Genomic DNA, 21,043 nt, shown 5'->3' on the forward strand with positions numbered 1-21,043 from the left:
AAAGTTTAACCTATTTTCTTTTACTTCTTAAATTGTTTTAAAAATTTTTTGTTTTTACGTTTTGTTTGCTTAGTTTTTTTGTTTTGCTTTTATTTTAATGTAGCTATTTGAAAACTCTGAAGTGACGTTTTGGATTTGTATTTGCAGCTCACATTACATTTTATTGGACAGCACTGATTATAACATGGATAATGGACTCTGTCATAAAATTAGCACCTGAAATCCTTTTATGTAAAACAAATAATCTGTCTGCTTGACAATTTGTGGTTTGAGGCTGCTCAGTTTCACTTGCACTCTACTGAAGGATTTATTTTTATCAACATCCCGCAATGCAGGTCCTAAGTTCGAAGTCAAACTGAGGAAGAACGCCAATGGTTTGGGGTTCAGTTTCGTGCAGACGGAGAAGGAGAGCTGCGGCCTCCTCAGGAGTGACCTCGTGAGGATTAAGAGGCTCTTTCCCGGGCAGCCAGCTGAGGAGAACGGGGCCATCGCAGCTGGTGACATCATCCTGGCCGTGAACGGAAGGCCCACGGAAGGCCTCGTCTTCCAGGTGCTGAGGCCCCTGGTGGCGTTCGGGGGGCCCTGGCGTGCGGGGGGCGGGCCCTGGCGTGCGGGGGGCCCTGGCGTGCAGGGGGGGCCCCTGGAGTGCGGGGGCGGGCCCTGGCGTGCGGGGGCGGGCCCTGGCGTGCGGGGGGTGGGCCTGGCGTGCGGGGGGCGGCCCTGGCGTGCGGGGCGGCCCTGGCGTGCGGGGGCGGGCCCTGGCGTGCGGGGCGGCCCTGGCGTGCGGGGCGGCCCTGGCGTGCGGGGGCGGGCCCTGGCGTGCGGGGGGTGGGCCTGGCGTGCGGGGGGCGGGCCTGGCGTGCGGGGGCGGGCCTTGGCGTGCGGGGGCGGGCCTTGGCGTGCGGGGGCGGGCCTTGGCGTGCGGGGGGCGGCCCTGGCGTGCGGGGCGGCCCTGGCGTGCGGGGGGCGGGCCTGGCGTGCGGGGGGCGGGCCTGGCGTGCGGGGGGCGGGCCTGGCGTGCGGGGGCCCTGGCGTGCGGGGCGGCCCTGGCGTGTGGGGCGGCCCTGGCGTGCGGGGGCGGGCCCTGGCGTGCGGGGGCCCTGGCGTGCGGGGGGCGGCCCTGGCGTGCGGGGCGGCCCTGGCGTGCGGGGGCGGGCCTGGCGTGCGGGGGCCCTGGCGTGCGGGGGGCGGGCCTGGCGTGCGGGGGCCCTGGCGTGCGGGGGCGGGCCTGGCGTGCGGGGGGCCCTGGCGTGCGGGGGCGGGCCTGGCGTGCGGGGGCCCTGGCGTGCGGGGGGCGGGCCTGCCCACCGCAGGGCACGCTCTGCGTTCGCAGGATCACACCTGGCGCCGGGGCTTGGATCACGCAGAGGAAACTGGCAGAGCCCTCTGTGTTTATGTCCCACCTCTTTTCTTAAATGCCTGCCCTTGAGTGAGCCTCGCTTCTCCTTGGGGTCATCAGAGACGCCGAAGATAGAACTCTGCTTTTGTGCTGGCTGATGTCTCTTAAAACGTGACCGGGATGTGGGCGTGGGCCGAGGGGCGTGAGCCGCCCCTCTCTGCTGCCCCTCGTGTCTCTGCTGAAGTCACAGCTGTTGGCGGAGCGCCGCGCTGATGGCTCTGCCTGTGATAAAAGCAGAAAGGGCGAGAGTAGGAAGTGAGCTCTTCTCGATGCTCATAGCACAGAGTCTCAATGAGGGAGGTCTTGCTCATGTCAGTCAGAAAGTTGAGTCATTTCAGGGGCTTTTAATAAAGGTGTAGGCGGGTTGTTGGGAAGCCTGGGGGGCATGTGGTGGCCCCGGGCTGGGAACAGCGGGGTGCAGTTACTCACCCCCAAGCCCAGAGGGAATGGGAAAAGCAAGTACCCAGCCCCAGAGGCGGAGAGAGCCCGGCGGAGGGCCTTGCTGGCACCAGGCGTGCCCGCAGCTGAGGGACGCAGCGTCCCGCGGCAGCGGGGGCGGGAGCCGGGCTGCAACACTGCCCTCCGCCCTCCCGGTGTCTGGTCCCTGCCACGCTTGTCCTGGCTGGGCCCAGCGGGAAGCCTCATGCAGCCCGAGTGGGGTGGCTCCAAGCAAACAGAGAGGGACGACGAGAGGGACACGGCTCTGGGCGGGCGAGGAGGGCGCCTTCAGAACGGCGGGTGTTCGGGTGGGGAGGCCGTGGCTTCATCCGCCCGTGCGCTGGTCCAGGGCTTCTCTGGGGACTGCTGCTGGGCCAGCCACTCTGCGAGGGCCGGGACACAGGCAGACGGCCCACACGGTCTGGCGCTCACGGACAGGAAGCAGCAGTGTCGGGAGGAGAGCCGCGCTGCAGTGCCTACACCAGGGAGCACAGCCCTCGGGAGTCCTGGGCGGCGGGGCAGGGACTGAGGGGCGTCGGCATCTGTGCTTCTCAAGCAGGGATGATTTTCCTTCAAGGGGACATTTGACCAAGTCCAGAGACAGCTGATGGGTGCTGCAGGCATCTGGTGGGTAGAGACCAGAGACGCTGCTGAAGATCCTGCAATGCACGGGACAGGCGTCCCGACAAAGGGTTCTCCAGCTTGAAAGTTAGGGGTGCCAAGAGGCTGAGACAGCCTAGTCTAGATGGGAAATAGAGCTATTGAGGCAACCTCGTGTCCTGGACATCGAGAGGGTGGCTTGGAGCAAGAGGTTCAGCATGAGGGGAGCTTAGGCTGTGGGAGCAGGTGGCATAGAGTGGGCTGGGACCAGAGGCAGCAGCAGGTAGGAACAGGCCCGTGCGCTGTGCCTCGGAGCTCGTGCTGAGGACAGTGTGAGTCGGCGGGGTGGGGAGGTTGCAGGGCTGGGCCATATTTGCGTCTTGGAAAGACCACCCTGGGCAGTGTGGGGGCAGGCAGGTGGGTGCCACTGGGAAGGCAGGGAGCAGAGAGGAGGTCACTGCAATGTCACAGGTGAGAGGTTCCCAGAGCCCAAGCCAAGCCATGGCAGGATGCCCAGAGCCACGTGTCAGGGTTCAGTCATTGGAGTTGCGGGGCTACATGAATGATGGCCTCCACAATGGGGGGGGTTGGGAGGGGAGGGAGACTGAGATGAGACCAGCCATTGTTGGCTCGCTCTTTCTCTCTCTGGAGAAAAGGCACTGGCATTGGCAGACTCTGCCCCGCAGAGGCCGTGGGCAGGCCCTGGCCGTCTCCAACGCAGCGTCCGAGCATCGCCTTTGTGGGAGCCACAGGCCACTGGCCTTGGTTCCCTGGATTTCGGACATCAGGGCCATGGTGTTGCCCCGTAAAGTTCCCTGGAGCTGAGAAATGGGTCAGGGTGGAGGGAGGGGAGCCAGCACCTGGGAGATGGTGGGGAGCACGGAGGAGGAGACCCCGGTGATGTCAGCCCCAGATCTAACCGCAGATCTTGGCTTCTCGTAGGAGGTGCTCCATTTACTGCGTGGGGCCCCTCAGGAAGTCACGCTCCTCCTCTGCCGACCCCCTCCAGGTGCGCTGCCTGACATGGAGCAGGGCTGGCAGGTAAGATGCAGCATCTGCCCTCTTCACGCGAGTCCTGCCGGGCACCCCCTCCCGACTGGGGCTCCTGAGAAGCCCAGCGCTGCTCCTAGGCAGGGTGCAGTGCCACCTCCTCTCACTGGAGCTGAAAGAGCTGCCCCTCAACACTCAGCGAGCCTCCTTCCTCCCCCTGCTTCTGCCTCGCCAACATCTGCGTCTTCCTGTAAATGTCTCCACCGTGAGACTGGGCTGTGAAACTTCACGGCCAGGCTCTCCGGTAGCCCAGGTATAGGAGAGGGGGAGCCAGGAGCCAGGAGAGTAGACCAAGGGAATTTCCAATAAGAATTTCCATTCTGAGAAATGAAGTGGAAACAGGATATATATTCACTCTCCTAAAGCATACACAGGCATGTGTGGTCTAGTGCAGAGAAAAGAGGCGTTGGAAACAGAACATTTGGGAATTTTACCTTGATGCCTTTATTAGTTAGCTTCTCCAGAGAAATAGAGTTAATAGGAGGTTGTGTGTTTGTGTGTGTGTGTGTGTGTGTGTGTATGGAGAGAGAGAGAGAGAGAGAGATTTATTTTAAGGAACTGGCTCATGATTACGAGGGCTGGCCGGTCCACGTGCTATAGGGCAGGCCAGCAGGCTGGAGACCTAGGGAAGAACTGATGCAGAAGCTTGGGCCCAAAGACAGTCTGGAGGTAGAACTCCCTCGTCCTTGGGGGAGACCAGTCTTTACTCTGAAAGTGTTCAACTAATTGGGTGAGGCCCACCACATCACCAAGGGTCATAAACTCTACCCGGAGTCTACTGATTTAAATGTTCACCACATCTAAAAAATACTTTCATGGTGACACTTAGACTGATGTTTGACCAAATATCTGGGTACCATGGCCTAGCCAAGTCGACACATAAAATTACCTATCACCATGGCCTCTGCAAAGCCCCAGGAAATAGACTCTGCCACAGAGATTCGAGTGCAGGAGGTTTATGGGACCGGCTTTAGAGAACATGGCCGAGAGAGTGAGGGGAGCTGGGCCGGCAGAAGGCAAGGTCAGCATGAAGCTGCAACCGGGCCTCCACTAAGCCCACAGGGAGCTCTGGAGCTGGGATGGCCCCTCTGAGCTGGCCTGAAGTGGGGCAGGAGAGCCCGTGCCTTTGACCCCCAAGTCTACCAGTGCTGGGGTGTGGGCTGCCCCAAGGAAAGGGACCTAACTTTGGCTGAGGCAGCTCCTGGGGAGGGGCTGGCTAGGAGCCATCAGCAGCTGTCTCTCCTGGCAGCGGGAGGAGGGCCTCAGCCATGGAGGGGCATCTGGGCGGGCACCCAGCTCACCTATACCAGCTCTGCTGCACAGGCCTTGACAGTTGCCTAACTTCTCGAGGCCTCGAGACTCCTTGTTTGTAAAATGTGGATAAAACTGAGCACTTATCATGACTGAGTGTGACAGTCACTAGGGACGGCACAGGGGACTTGGTGACCCAGAGCCTCTTCATGCTTGGACTCCAAGAGGCCATTTGACACAGACTCTGGGGAGAGCTGAGCTGTGGGAAAGGGGCCTGGAAGTTGCTGGCAGGTAGGAAGTCGCAAGAAGGTAGACAATGGCAACCGTGTTAAGTGATGGAACAGGGTGACAGGGCCACATGTCACACCCACGAAGATCAGGCCTAGGGGCTTGGGACCTGTGTTTTCATTGAGATATCTAGGAGATATCTAGGAGATACCAGGGGAAAAGTTGTCCTTCTGTCCTGGAGAGTAGCTCTGTCCAGGAGAGCCCAGAGGAGCTAGTGGGGTTTGGGGTGAGGTATGGGGGATCCACTTTCCCTGCGTACACCTGACAGCCACGTGGAAGAGGGATTTTGATTCATTTCTGTGGCTCTGGTGGTCATATTGAAGACCAAGGGGCAGTAGCTCTAGGGAATAAACATTTAGCCCATAGCTAGAATGGGCAGGTATGAGAAGGAGGCAGCTATAGAAACATCTGGAATAAGGCTATTCCAGACAGAAGGAACAGCAACTGCAAAGGCTGTGGGACAGGAATAACCTGGAGGTTTGAGGGACAAAAACAACAGGTGTGCCTGGACTGTTGTTGATGAAGGGGAGAGTGGATGCGGGGAGAAGCAGTAGGGCAGGCAGGGCCGGTCACACAGGGCCTGGGAGGCCGTAGCTCCGTTGCGCCCACCCTGGCTACAAGGGGCCGGGGGTCATGGTGGAGGGCTAAGCAGGGAGGTGCCCGCATGGCTCGGGTTGCCGACAGAGAGGACTGCAGGAGGCGCCTGCAGCCATCCAGGTGAGTCACTATCGTGGCTTGGGCGCAGGCTGCTGCAGAGCTGTTGTTAAGGAGTCAGATTTGGGATATGTTTGGGAGGTGGAGTCCATGAGATTGTTTTTGGACTAGATATGGGAACGAGGAAAGAGAGCAACCAGGCTTGGTGTGAGCAAACTGTGGATGGATGGTGTACCACCTAGCAAGAGAGGGACTGCTCACAGGGAGGGAGGCAGTTTGGGGTGCATGGAGGGGAAGCAGTAGTACTTGAGATCGTGCAAACTGAGATGTTTATAGGGTATCCATTGAAGGTGTCTATTAGGCAGTTGCTTGTGGAGAAAAAGTATGAGGTCAGGGCCAGAAAAAGTGGTTGAGATTACCTTGGGAGAGAGGACAGGCAAAGTGGAGGGAGGGCTGAGAAGTCAGCGAGGGCCACCCCGACACCGAGAGGCCTGGCACAGAGACGGGAGCGCGGGAGAGGAGCACGCCTGGGAGGTGGCGGGAAAGCCAGGCAGGGCTGGAGCTCACAGCCAGCGCCACGGACTCACACGAGTAAGGAAGCTCTCCAGGAGACGGGGCGTTTTGTTGAACGCTAGTGAGAGCGTGAGATGAGGACAGGGAATTGTCCTTTGGCTTTCGAAAGATACAGGTCACTGGAGAGCCTGCTTCGAGCTTGCCAGCTGGGTGGTGAGGACAGAGGCTGGCGGGGCGGCTGTGAGAAAGGAGACAGAGGCACACACAGTGAGAGGGGACACTCGTCTGAGAGTTTGCCATGAACTAGAGCAGGGACGGGTGGTGGGCAGGTAAGGGTGACGTTGGGGTGGGGTGCAGGCTGGTCAGTGGGGTGCTGTGAGGAGACGAAGGGTTTCGTCTGAATGTGTCCATTCGCACTGTGAAACGGCAGGCAAGGCTCAGGGGCGGGGAGAAGATGAGGAATAATTTAGAGAGCATGGAAGCAGAAAACCGGATTTACTAAGGACATAGAAAAAGCTGACCTGGAAGTCTTTCCTGCCCGTGTGATATCTACAGCCATCCATCTGAGCTCAGGGTGAGGTCCACTCATGGTTTCAGCAAGGACTAAAATTAAAACCCAGTATCTGCAGGGGCCGTGTGACAGAGGCAGCGAGGAAGCAGGGGCAGGAGCCCAGGGTCTTCCTGGTTTGTTTGGGACCATCCATGGGGGACAGCCAGGGAGCGGGCAGAGCGAAGGGAACAGCGAGGGCGTGCGTGGTGGGGAGCGGGGGGAGTGGGACAGCCGCCGGTGCGCGCCGGAAGCCTTGAGCGGCAGGATGGCTGGAGACTGAGTCGGGGGTGATGAGCTGGCAGGAGAGGAAGTATTAAAGAGGAGATTTTGGCAGTGTCCCCAAAGAGTGTGAAAATATGATAAACTATGCCCTTTCCCTTTATTTTTTTATCTCATGCATTTCAAGTTTTGATTTTAGGTATACCATTTATAATGTCCATAGTCTAGCAGTAGTGTTTATGATTTATAATTGCATAAATGTGCACATTTGGAGGTCACAGGGTGCAAGTGCTAAAAGATAATTTTCAGGAAATCATGACTCGTGTACAGAGATAAAAATGAACACATGTTAAGGATTTTATTTAACTCATTCAATGAGGGAACCAGGCAAATGTTAAAATGAGTTCAAAAGAGATTTCAAAGGAATCTCTTATAGAGTTAGGAGTTATAGAATCTCTTATAGGAATGTCTTATACAATTTATAGAGCTGTAAAATAGCTCAAGGACAGTGAACACAGCTGGACACAGATAAGCCAGAAGGTTGTGCTGTAGGGATGCGCGGTTTTCCACTGAAGCGCGACCATTTTTCTACAGATGCTGAGCAGTGGCCCCAGGTCATGGTGGGCCGACAGTGATGTGAGCAGTTCAGGCAAACCACGCCTGACTGGAGCGGGAGGAGACCCAGGAAAGGGCATGGAGGCAAGGGTGGGGGGTAACAGGCAAGTCGTGGCAGGTGAAGACAAACTTCAAAAAGACCTCTTATTGGAAAGTGGGATAAAGAGTCATTGTTTTTCACATTTGTCTCCCGTTTTCATGTTTGTCTAAATGTTGCAAATATTTTTCATTAAAAAATAACGCTCACACCTATTGAGAGCTTCCTACGTCCCCAGGCTAAGGGGCTGCAGTGTGTTGCCCCAGGCCCAGCGGGCACATGTGAAGGAGCTGGGACCCTAACGGGGGTAGGCGGACCCCAAAGCCCATTTTGTCACTGCTCTGATCTACCATAGCGTGGGAAAAAAAGCTTTTTAGTTTTTAGAGAAGCAACTTTTAGATTTTGCTCAGTGTGCACCATGGAGCCAGTAATAATTAGTGTTTCCTTTAATAGACACCTGTACTCTCAGCTGACAAAGGATTCACCAGGGCAGTGTGCGCCGACTCAGAGTGGAGCCCCAGCCTGGATCGAGAGGACAGCTGGAGGGACAGCACCTCCCCAGACGCAGGGGCAGGCCTGGGTCTCAGGCCCGAGTCTTCCCAAAAGGCCATCAGGGAGGCGCAATGGGGCCAAGACGGAGAGAGGCCTTGGGCCGGGTCCCTGATGCGTCCTCCAGAGCCCGCCCCTCACTCGCGCAGCCTTCACCAGGGAAGGGGCGCACCAGCATCGGCCACCTCTCTGGAAAAGGATGTCAGGCAGAGCTGCTATTCAGTCTGTGATCTCAGGAGACTTGGAAGGTAAGAATCACCACATTTGCAGACATTTGTATGTATTTCATTGGTAGAAAATGACACTCAAGCAATTAGGAACTCTGCTCAGATGCCACTGTGCCCAGCGCGGCCCTAGGCATTGGGAGGGGAGGTGGGCACAAGAGAAGCGTGAGGTCTGAGCCTGCTGTAACCACAGCTTGTGAGCGTTTGGGGAAGCAAACCCACCCAGACCACGACCGTCTCCCATGTGTCTCGGAGTCTACAGATGGCAGGCCTCGGGGTTTCTCCCAGCACACAAGTATTTGTCATACCTCCTTCATGGCCTCTTAAAGCACTGTAGTAAGAAAGAAGTTCTTCTATGCACCCTCATTTCTATTGCTAATATAATGCTTTATTGTTGATATCAGCTTTTATTTTTTAAGAGATGGGGTCTTGCTATCTTGCCCAGGTTAGACTCGAACTCCAGGGCTCAAGCAATACTCCTGCCTCAGCCTTCCAAATAGTTGGGACTACAGGTATACACCACCAGGCCTGACTACACCACCTTTTATTTTTTTAAAATAAAAACCCCACACATCTGTATCGTTGCAACCAGACTGAAACATTCATTTTAATAGCCATTTTCAACTTAGTCTACATTTTTGTGCCCATCCACCTGTAAGTATTTCTAGTTCTCAGTCCTGTTCTGATGGGAATTATACTCTTTAATTTAGTTTGACAGGGACTTATTACACATACTCAAGGTGCTTGGAAACCTGTTGGGGCAGAAAGGAGGGGCACCGATGCAGAGTGAGGTACTGCTTCTAGGCATTTGCCAGCCTGATGCCTGGGCGCAAGGAAGGCACACGATGGTTTGTGTTTGACACCATATAAGCCCGCTGAGGTGAAATGGCCCTTACTGGGCAGTCATTCAAGAAGAATGACCAGAACAGATCCATAGGGACAGTGATCCCTGGGAAGTGGGAAGCAGGGGCACAGAACAGTTAGGCCCGATGAGAGCTTTGACAAATAGGAGTTGGGCTATGTTCCCTAAAAGCACCCAGATACAATTTTTAAAGAAAACTGTATCAGCCAAACAAAACTAACTGTTATAGTTTGCAAAGTAGAACAGGGTTGGCAAGCACACTCATCAGTGATACTCATTTTCATTGTCTGATCATGTGTAAACACAGGTGTATTTATAGTTCCTCACAATTGCAGTCTAGGTAGTAATTGATATACTTGATAAAATGATAAAGGAATTAACTTACAGAGATTTATCCAAGGACAACCATTAGCATGATCTTATAGGACATACAAAAAGAATTATGCTTCCTTGTAGGCCCCGCGACATGTGGTTGGATTGTTAAAGGTTTTACTGCCAGATAGTTTGAAATAATGAATAGAGACCCTAAAAACTGAATTATAAATTGGCTCTGGGTTTAGGTACAAGCCAGGAATTTGACTTGCCATATGCCTTTAATCTAATATAGTTAACAGTTATTAAAAATGGTATTTTAAATTAATTATTAGTATGGCAGTCACTGCTTCATTCATTAAATCATAGACTACAGGGTGTTCAATATAAACATGATCTACTCTAACCTCATAGTCCATGCTGGAATCTGCTCTGTAACACCCCTGAAGAAGGGGTCCTAGCTTTTGCTCAGATATCTCCAGAAATGCAGACCTTGCTACATCTTGAGGTGACCTATTTTGTCAACATCTAGTTGTTGATCAGAAAGTGCTTCCTTAAATTGAGGAGAAATCTACTTCATTATGTTTTCTACTTGCAAGTCTCGACACCTATTTCCTCCTATCTTTTTGTCATTCCCTTTTTTCTTCAAGAAACATCACATCTTGTCTTTCTGAATCAAATTAAGTTTGGCTTAGTGTTCCTACTTGCAAGGGTATACCAGATGTCCAAAATCTGTCAATTCTCAGAGGGGCTGCCTCTTCCTTGAGGTACGCAAGAGTCCTGAGGGCTCGTCCAGAACATTCCAGCAGAGCCTCAACTCGACTCCTCAGCCTGTTGTAATTGCCCCTGCTGGTTGCACAGCCCCCTGAGGTCCAAGTAGCCATGGGTGGCAGCCTTGCTGTCCTCAGCACTGGCTCCTGAGATGACCAACACCTCCCCGAGCACCTGCCTCCCTGTGGCGGTTCTGGTGATGACAGTGTTCTGCCTGCTCACAGTTCCTAGCTTATTGTTACCTTATTTTTTCTTTCCCACGGAGGAGCCTTTCTTCTTCTCTGAATGACAGAGTCAAACCATGCCGGCCTCTCCTCCAGCAGTGAGCGTGCGTGTAATGCACACAGAGCTGGGACTGCCCCTACAGCAAGGAGCACAGCGCATGCTCAGCAGTCGCTGAACACGGTTCCCCCAGCACCTGCTCAGTGTCAGAATTAGGATTCCAAAGTGGGATTATGGCTCTTTGTGGACCCACTTAGAAATGTCTGTAGCTCAGTTCAGAGGTGGCTGCCCTGGCCAACTGCCTCTTCGTTTCTGGCATTTGTGAGTCAAACTCTTCTGCAGTCTAGAAGAAAGAGAGCACAAACTTCTCCATCCCATAGCTGGGTTTCAGCTTTAGCACTTGCTAGTATGTGGAGTGTTGACTTCCCCAAGCTTGAAGCTTCCCAAACATAAAGGAAGACCATGACAATTCCACAGGGTACTGTACAGGTCAAAAGAAATAACACATGTATAGTGCTATTACAGAGCCCAACGGACAGCAGGAATTCAACACAAGTCCATTTTCTTTCCTGTTTCTGAGCTATTTCCAGTAAAACAACAAGTCTTATCAATTGAAATTCCCAGCAAATTGCCACAACTTGCCACCAGCCAGGTGGCTACTTCCTACAGCCAAGTGGCTGTCAGCACCTTAACAACCCAGAGTATTCTTGGAGAAGACTAGATTTTACTTTTCTTTCCCCATTCTTTTCTTTTTTTGCACTCTATATCCAGAGATTTTACCATATAGTAGTAAATCTTTATAAAACACGTTGTAACAAAGCAGTACAGTACATTTTTGTGGAGGAAAGTTGGGATTGTGTTCCTACCAGGGGAGGGCTTGTCTTGAGTAGCATCTTATACGAGGTTAGTTTCTAAAGTTGGAGCATAAGGTGAAAATCACATCAAGTCACATTACTCTTGAACATCACTTTGGAAGATGTAATGTTATTTGCTCCCTTTGTGTGGGCAGATCACTTTTTCTGTGGTCAAACCTTGGATATAGTCTGGAGGCTTGCATTTATGGGCTAGAGTGTATGCAAAATGTTCATCTTTAAATGCCGGCCCCATAGGAAGAGAGACGGACTGAGGGATGGAAGAGTCAATTCTCCCACTCGTGCACTTCCGGGCTTATACCCATTGGGTGGAAAGTCAGTCAATGCAAAATGTTTAAGGTTATTTCTCTCTCTCTCTCTCTCTCTCTCTCTCTCTCTCTCTCTCTCTCTCTCTCTCTCTCTCTCTCTCTCTCTCTCTCCTCTCTCTCTGCCTAGCACTTATTACTAAACTAATGTAAGTATAATGCATGTAAGTTCTGCAAGTATCACTTTGTGAAAGTGATGATATGAGTCTTCGTGGTCATTTAAGAATGTTAAATGAAGCTGGACTCCTTGAAATGACCCTGAAGTTGCTGCACACATTCTGGGGTGGCGGCAGGCTACTGTTCCTGGAATAGCAAAGGGTAATAAGGAGGCCACAGGTCTCACTCAACTGCAGCTGCCAGGCCAGGTGTGACATCAGCAGAGCTAGAAAAGGATGAGGCTGCCTGAAGAGGGGTGTCATGCCTGCTCTTGGGTCAGAGTGTGGTGTGGCCGAGGGGAGTGAGTGAGGCAGGTGCCTGCCAGGAACTGCAGTGGGCTAACACAGAGCAGAGCCTGGGGCAGGCTGGGCACTTGGCGCTGTCCAGCAGGGTTCTCTTTGCACACTGACAGGCTCCCAGGGGAGCTGCCTCCCTATACCCAAACACAGATTCACTCTGTTGAATCCTAAATATCAATCTTCAGCTCAGGTTTATAATTTGAGCTTCAAATCTGGCAGTCCATTGGACTTGTCTACCATGATGTCTTAGAGACACTAAATCCAACCTACTAAACGCTACACTCAGCTGGCAGGAGCAGAGGCCTGGAGTGCCCAACTGCATCACCAAGGCAAACGGACATCTGAGCAGGGCCTGCTGCTGCAGAACTGGAGAAAGTCGAGTCTTACACAAAGAGACACATAACCCAAACTTTGTTGTGAGTTTAACCATAAGTATATGGGGTAATTACAATACCTTCATTTTTTTTTTTTTGGAGACAGAGTCTGACTCTGTTGCCCCAGCTAGAGTGCTGTGGTATCAGCCTAGCTCACAGCAGCCTCAAACTCCTGGGCTCAACCAATCCTCCTGCCTCAGCCTCCCTGCCTCAGCCTGTAGCTGGGACTACAGGCGTGCATCACCATGCTCAGCTAATTTTTTCTATATATCTTTAGTTGTCTGGCTAATTTCTTTCTAGTTTTAGTAGAGACAGAGTCTTGCTCTTGCTCAGGCTGGTCTCAAACAGCTGACCTTGAGCAATCCTCCCGCCTCGGCCTCCCAGAGTGCTAGGATTACAGGCGTGAGACACTGCGCCTGGCCACCTTCATATTTTAAGCCTGAAATTCTGTCTGCTAATTTGATTTGTCTTCCTGAAAGGTGGAGATGATTTTGGTGGTTCACATCTTTAAAGGAAAGCTGTCCAGGGAAATTAGGCACAGTGTTTTTTCTCTTAAATATCCAGTAGCCAGCAGCACATTCAGAAGGATTCCACTGCCCTTCGAGCTGAACGGGGATTCCTTTTCTGAAAAGTAGCTGCTAAAAGGTTGCAGGATTTGGTGGAGACCCTTGTTCTTTGGCCCTGCCGGCTTTGTTGGGGAAGTGGCTGGGCAGGGGGCCCATGTGGGGTCTCTAGATTCTTCTCTAGTTACCATCTGTTTATAAAAGTCTCCTTCTGTCTCCAGCTTGCTAGGCAGGGAACCAGGGCAGGGGGAAGCTGAGGTCATTGCATGTACCCAGGGGTTGAGCAGAGGGCTCTGAGCTCAGGGTCTTGATGAGAGTCCTTTGCATTAGCTCCAGATGCCCTGAGCTGGCCTTGGGCCCAGGGTGAGGGACTCTGACCTAAAGAGTCAGGACATCAGGACTTGCTGTAAAGGAATGCCACTGTTTCATCAAATTTCCCAGATCTCCAGTCTTGTCCCTTCCATGAAATAGGCTCTGCCTTGGGACAAACACAGCCTCCTGTGCCTGTTCACATTTTCCCTGCGCCCAGTCAGGCTCCAGGTGGGATTTCCAAGGTCAGCCCAGTGGCACGTGGGCAAGGGTAGAAGGAAAGCCAGTTGTCTCCCTGACTTGCGGTGGGGTGGTGGCCAGGATTTCACCCTTGGGACCACCAAGCCACCTCAGGCAGTCTGCCTTGCCTCTGGCCCCTCAGGCTGATGGTGTCCCCAGGTCTCTGTCTGGGCAGAGCCCGTAGCTGGAGCCCCTGATGGAAACCAGAGAGCAAGGAGCGTGTTAGGAGGGTGGAGGGGGCCATGCTGAGAGGTGAGGCGTGGACAAGCGCGTGGCTGTGTTGGCCGATAGGCACACGGTGTTGCAACCTTCTCAACAGGCTCCGTGCGCTCAGGTGGGGGCAGGGGCTGCTGCTTGACGGGTGCGGGCCTGGGCCGGGGCCAGACTGCCCATTCTTTGACAAAATTCTGTGAACATTTTCTTCCTATGTTTATAAGAAAGTGCAGTTCCTACATAATTCAGCCAAAGTTTTCAAACCAATTTTCCCTCCAAATGCTCAGCAATTAAAATTTTTTTTCTGAAAGTGAGTGTTCCTTTTTAGTTCTTGTAGAATAATTTCTTTTTTATACACACGAGTATGCATATATATTTATATGAAGTGCACTCTTACATACCCTGTAGCTCTCATGAGCAGAAATAATGTCTCTGTCTCAGTGAAGCTCAGCTTGGGACAGATACTCCGCCCTGGGCTGGCTCTACTGGGGAGGGGCGGGCTCCCTGGGGCTTAGGGCTTTGTAGCTGTGGGTAGGCGCCAGAGTGATTTTTAAAGGAAAGGGAAGGGAGGGCAGTGGAACATGACAAAGGCAGCCCTTTGATTGGTGGGGGTGGGGGAGTGGGGGGCTAGGAAAAGGAGGCTGATGAACCAGGATCCCTGTGTCTGGTGAAAAGCTAAATCTTTGTGCTTTTCTCTTAGATTTCCCCTCTCATCCTCTCTAATCAGACTTTCGCCAGATATTTTCTGAGCACCTTCTCTGCATGTCTGCAGCGCTGTGCCGAATGCTGGCGCCTGCACCGGCTGCTCTTTCTAATCAAGGGGCATGCGTGGCGACCCTGGCAGGCCGGAGCGCTTGTTCTTTGACCGCTGCGCCTGCAGATAATGAGCTTCACCATTCGTCTGCCTCCTGTGTCCTTCCGTGGGGAGTAAATGTCATTCCAGTCGGCTGCCTCTCTAAATGGGCATGTTTTCAGCGCTCAGAAAAGGACCTGCTCCCTGCACAAAGTGCTTTGAAGGTCGCGGGCTCCAGTCACTCCCGACTCCTCCCGGGCCTTTCCATCTAGCTCCTCTGTTGTCACAGACATCGCAGTCACAGCAGTAAGCACGGCTCTCGATGTGCTGAAGCTCCCTGCACCCGGCCGTGGAAGGGCCATATCAGAATTGTGCAGTTTAAGCTTCCCAACTATCCTGCAAGCTTCTTGACCGTCCACTTTTTCCGATGAGAAAATTGAGGTTCCAGAAAAGTCAATAAGCTTGTGCATGGTCTGACTGTGTGAAGAGTCAGTCCTAGCACTGGGTCACTGCTCTGCCCGCCGTGCCCCCTGGCGCATGCCACGTGCTCTCCTGAGCTTGGAAGCTGCTCCCTGCTCCAGGTGCTCTGTGCCGTCTCTGCCACGGCACTTACTACCTGGACTGTAGATTTGTTTACTGACCTTTGTTCTCATTAACCTGGGGCTCCTGAAGGACAGGGCCTGGGCCTTATTCTCGGTCTGCTTCTTGGTGCCCAGAGCAGTCCCTGGCAAGAGCCATTTGGAGGCTGGCGGGGTCCCATGGCACATCATGGCGAGCATCCTGAGAGGCAAGGTGAGGCTGGGCAAGGGATTTCTTATCAAGGCTGGAGACACACGGGTTCTGTTTTCTAGTCCTGAACAGGACAGGGACCATGAGGACATTGACAAGTGCCATCCACCTGGAACCCCTTCTCTCACCGCCAGCCCCACACCCAAAGGCCAGCTGCCCTGCGGAGAGTGTTTGGAAGCAGATGCGTGGGCCATTCCCTCGTCACAGTTCTGTTCTTGGGGCACCCTCTCAGAGCCTTCACCTCCGGGAGAATCTTACGAGAGTGAGAGCAAGTGGGAAGACCTGGAGGGGCCCGTGGGCCTGGAGGACAGTGCCCGCAGGTGGGTCTCCATGCTCTGGCTGTGCTGCGGCTGAGCTCTGCTGGTAGGGCTCAGTGTTTTCAGTCCACTCTGGCTGGGGTGACGGCCCATGGGTGTCACTGAATTCCCCAGCATCCCTTTGGGGATCATGCGCCATTGTCATGGCCACTTTCACTGAGCGCTCACAGTGGTCCATACTCCACAATGACCCCACAAGATGGGGACTGTCTCCACCCTCCTCACACATGACACATCTGGGGCCTTCCCAAGGTCACCCAGTAAGTGACACTCAGACTTCAGTCCCTGGTTGGCGCCCCACTCCATGGCCCTCGTGTTGAGCGCACGTCTGTGCGGCCTCCTGCATGGGGTGGTGCACAGCGCGGCTCGTTCTCTCTCTTCTGGGAGCTGCACGCCGAGTGCCGATTCCTACTTCGTCCGCTCCCGCCTGCCTCTAGGCTAGATCTATCTCAGAGAAGAGTCCTGGTGTCAGTTTAATGGGGCCCTTCTTGTTGAGCCACTGGGTATAGGTCAGAGTCAGGAAAGCCGAGCTGTTAGTGCACCAGGAGCTGGGCCGGGCTACAGGCCAGGGGCAGAGCACACGGATGAGACAATGGGGTAGAGGGTACAGCAGAACCGTCAGATGGGGGAGGTTAAATTCTCCACGTGTCAGTAGCCTCCAACATTCTGTTAAAGTACCTACAATATATGTAAAAACTGCTAAATGTTCAAGAACCTTTCCTGTAAACACATCTTGGCAGCGCATTGACACTTACCAAGATTCAGTTTGTGAAGAGTCAGGTATAATTAAAACACACTCGTTCACTTTCGTCCATTGTGTCCCAGCTGTATAAAAGGAAGTTCAGTCACCACCAGTGATTGAACTGGGTCCTCAGAGGACAGTGGCAGGCAAGCTGATAAGGAAAGTGAATCTTTGAAATTCGAATAGCACAAAAGGGCTGCTTCTTATCTGAAATAGGAAGCAATGAGTTAATAGAGTGATGATTCAGAGGCCTTGACAGCCAAGCACAGCCATTTGCAGGAAGTGAGACACCCACGGTGTTGGGGTGCACGCTATGGGTCCACAGCAGGGTGGAGCGAGCAAGGAGCGGCTCCTGTGTGGAGGGCGATCTTCCGGGGGGGCTCCTCGGGGCTGGGGAGTGGAAAGAAGAAGGCTGAGCAATCTTTCGGGACCACTGTAAAGCAACTAAGGACCACAAAAGTCAGTGCTTATGAAATGTCCCACTGAGATCGGGGGCCAGCGCCTCTGAGTCAGGGGGCAAAAAGTGGAGCCAGGAGGGGGGACGCTGTGGCCTGAGAGGCTCAGGTTCGAAGCCTGGCCCCGCTACTCTCTAGCCTGGAGATCTGCAGCAAATGACTTTTTAAAACCGTCTATGACACAGCTGACTGCCAAATGGAGATAATCAAACCCACCTCATGCTGTTAGTGTAAGGGTTAGATGACAATGCATGCCAAATGTTTAGTATAAGCACTTGAAAAGTGTTAGCTATTTTTATCATAAATCATAACGGAGCAAATTACTTCAGTGAGATGGTACAAGGTTTTTAACGCATTCAATCCTGTTGGCTTTTTCCATTTAGACGAAGGCACTAGGCAGTTGGACTTGTAGCCTAACATGAGGTGTGGCGGGGTGGGAAGAAGTGCTCACCTGTGGCAAGGGTGTCAGGACTGGGATGGACTGACTGGCCCTCAGCTATGGGCGATGGCGTGGGATGCAGGGAGGGCGAGTCCCGTTGAAATCACTTATCCTGCACAAAAAGGAGAGCAGGTGCCCTCTCCTCTGCAGACAGAGGGTGGGTGTGCGAGTGTAAATGCTCAAGTGTAAGTTCGCAGCTTGGGCTCGCTGCTGCAGCCCCCAGATGTGCTTCGGTGCCTGCTTGTGCATGGAGTAGTGCATCCTTTAAACCTACCTCACACATTATTTTGTTTGGTCCTTTTAGCCATTATGACAATAATGGTACATAGGTAATTTCTATAAGTGATTTAATTTAATCTTCTCATCAATTTTGAACGGTATTCTTATTTTGCTTTCATAAATGAGCTTAGAGCGATTAATTTGTCCAAGATCATACAGCTGGGAGGGGTAGAGTAACACTGTCTCTGTCTGATTCTACTTTTGGTGGCTTTTTACATTTCCCTTAGAATGCATCTTTCCACGTGAATCTGTATAACACACACAGCTTCCATCAAGTGCCATGAGTCCTACTTTTTCTCCATAAAATATTTCTCTTTTATGAGGCTAAAACCCCTGTGGCCCAGGGGATGAAGACAGGGGTGGAGCGGTTCTGTCTCGGGAGGGCCGCCAGCCGGTGGCCGTGCTGCTCATTAAAGGCGTTTACTGTTTTAGGTGAACTCGGAGCGAGACCGTCTCCTGCAGCAGAGGCCAGGGTTTCTGCATGGACTTCCTTTTGACGGGAGAACCCTCAGATCACCTTGGTCCCGGGAATCTGCCCACCAGCTCTGCCAGGAAAGAAGCCTGTGGCCCAGGGGCCTGACCCTGTTTTAAGAGCTAACTTCAAGTAGACCATGCCTGTCATTTCTGGGACTCATTTTTAATAGTGACCACGACTTCTTTTCAGTTCTGGGGCTTATGTCCAGCAAAGGTTTGTGTGTGGGGTGGGTGCGGTCAGGGCAGGTGGCTTCCCTTTGTCAAAGGAGCCGAGAGCCAACCTCCTCCGTCAAGACAGCCGGGCTGGTGCGGTCTCGCCGCCTCACTGGCACATGGTGCCACTTCCCAGGGCAGATGCGACATTCCGTCGGCTCCTCACCGGACAAAGGAGTGTCCACGACTATTGCAGTGCCCCCAGCTCCCTGGAAGGAAGCTGTGACGGGGTTTGGCTCCAAGGCCATAAGGATAATATGCTTTGATATCTTTCCATATCCTTATACAACTCCACATAGCTGTAAGTTCTTTTAAAAGGACTTTCCTTTTGGACTTAACACTTGATTATCAAAGATTATATGAAGGAAAAATGAGATGGGAATATCTAATAAAGAAAGGAGAGCGAAGTGGTAGATCCAGCACTACCAGGAATTAGGACGTATTGCCAGAGCATAAGAAGAAACGGAAACTACGCGGGATGAGCAAATGCACAAAAGCAGCAGTGCCGGTGGAGCACAGCGCAGGCCAGGAGCACGCTCCACGCTGCGTAACGGGGAACACGCGGCAGAGTCGGGGGCTCCTTGGGGGTCAGGGAGGACAACTTCATAGATACAACTGCCAGAGCTGGAAAAATGATTTAGATTCAAAGCTTGCTTCATCTACTAAAATTATATATTTTATAAAACACATTGGAGAAAAACTGATAGAAGAAAGGTTCTAGTTTTATGAGATCTAAAATGATAAATAACTTCCTCTGACTTACTGCAATAGACAAAAAGCTTGTAACGACAAAACTACAAAGCTGACAATATTGAAAAAGTTTAAATTTCCATACAAAAATAATGACAAAACTAATGTAAAAAGAGTGGCAATGGATTGGGAAAACATTTGTATAATTGTGAATAAAGATTAATATCTATAGCCAGGCATGGTGGCTCATGCCTGTAATCCCAGCACTCTGAAAGGCCAAAGTGGGAGGATTGCTTGGGGCCAGGAGTTCAAGACCAGCCTGGAAAACATAGCAAAACCCCATCTCTATAATAACAAATAAAATAAGGTTAATATCTATAATATTAAGAAAGTTTATTATAATTTATAATAGATCAATAAAGGATTTCAATAGACAATGTATAAAATTAAAATACTAACAGTAGACAAACACATTGAAAATATTCTGATCACAGTAGTCAGTATACTGATTTGCATTCACTACATTCACAAAACTGAAAAAAAAAACTATCCAATGTTGGCACAATTTCGCTGAAGCTGGTATACTCAAGAATACCAAAAGCATAAAAATTTTTATTTTTAATCATCCAGCAATGCCACTCCTAAGAATTTATCCCAAAGAAATAATCCAAAATAAGAAAAAACCCTCATTTATTTTAAAATGTTCATTGCAGTGCTCTACATAGAAACAACAAATTAGAAATGCCTGAAAGGCCTTAGAATATAGTAATATTAAAGAAAACTATGGTACAATAGCATAATAGAATATTGTGTTGCCAGGAAAATAAAAAAAACTATGAAAAAGTCACAACTTAGAGAAGTGTTTGATATGATAACCCAAAGTACATGCTGGTTGCAACTACAAAAAGCAGGCGGAGAAGCACCGTGAGCCAAGGGAAAGGTCAGCAGGGAAGAGAAATTGCCAGTGATGGGATCAGGGATACACTTTATTTTGTTAAAAACTCCCTTACTTTTATATTTTTATTACTTGTATAATAAATTTTACATTGAAAATAAAGAGACTGAAAGAGAAAAAAAAAAAAGGTGGGGGGGGGGAGAAAGGAAAAGGGAGAAAGAAACAGCAACCAAATGAAAACAAAGGTTTAAAAAAGCCTGTGCTCTAAGATCTAATTTATGAACTCTTTTCTATGTGCTTTTGTTTCTCATTTTCCTGCTCTCTTTATAACATAAAAGTCTTATAGGTCATTTGGCTTATTTTGCTGTTAATGAAAAAGAGGTTTCCAGGGATTTGAACAGTCTTGTTCAACAGTCAAGCCGGCTCCCTTGGTGTATTATTACACAGTTTCACAGGCCTCAAGGTTAGGGAATTAATCAAGTATGCAATGAAGTGATTAAATAACAATATTTATAATTTTGAAACTGCTTGCATTCTGCTGAACACTGGTTGCTTATTTACTCTTTGGAAAATAAACGGGTGGATACAGGTTCAAAATGCATCTGGTTCTCTTCTTTATAGGAAAGAGCTCCTCCCTCCATCCCCCTCTCCCCAGGCTCCGTACTCATTTTGAGCCATATCTCATGAAGAACATGTTAATTTGTCTTAGATGGACTCAATTGCAGCCACCACTAGCTTTATTTCAGGACAACTGTCAGAAAGAAAAGTGTATTCCTGCAGGAATTCAGGACTCAGCTCATTGCCTTCACTCTGCTTCCATTTTTGGCCTCTACATCCTACATTCCCATCCTACATTTGGCCTCTACATCCTATATTCCCAAACCCGGCTGTGCTTGAGATCAGCTATAAAGGATGTGAAAAATACAGATTCCCTGGCCTCACCCCTGGAAATTCTGAATCAGCAGGGCTGGGATGAAGCCCAGAAATCTGTACTTTTATCAAGCTCAGCAGATGGTCATTTGTGTGGCCAGATTTGAGGCCCACTGATCCAAACTACTGAAGATTTCACTTG

General features: G+C 51.4%; 1 protein-coding gene across 1 annotated transcript in view; it reads left to right on the forward strand.

Moving 5' to 3' along the window:
- The window catches only part of LOC142860985 (FERM and PDZ domain-containing protein 2-like), a 77,965-nt gene extending 62,144 nt beyond the window's left edge, over positions 1 to 15,821 (forward strand). The window contains exons 25-28 of the mRNA XM_076009663.1: positions 336 to 550; positions 3,380 to 3,478; positions 8,068 to 8,411; positions 15,395 to 15,821. Of these exons, the coding sequence (XP_075865778.1) occupies positions 336 to 550; positions 3,380 to 3,478; positions 8,068 to 8,411; positions 15,395 to 15,821 (1,085 nt within the window). The remainder of the gene's footprint in view (positions 1 to 335; positions 551 to 3,379; positions 3,479 to 8,067; positions 8,412 to 15,394) is intronic.
- The last annotated feature ends 5,222 nt before the right edge of the window (positions 15,822 to 21,043 follow it).

This window comes from Microcebus murinus, chromosome 14, assembly GCF_040939455.1.
Source record: "Microcebus murinus isolate Inina chromosome 14, M.murinus_Inina_mat1.0, whole genome shotgun sequence".
In the NCBI taxonomy this organism is placed as follows: domain Eukaryota; kingdom Metazoa; phylum Chordata; class Mammalia; order Primates; family Cheirogaleidae; genus Microcebus; species Microcebus murinus.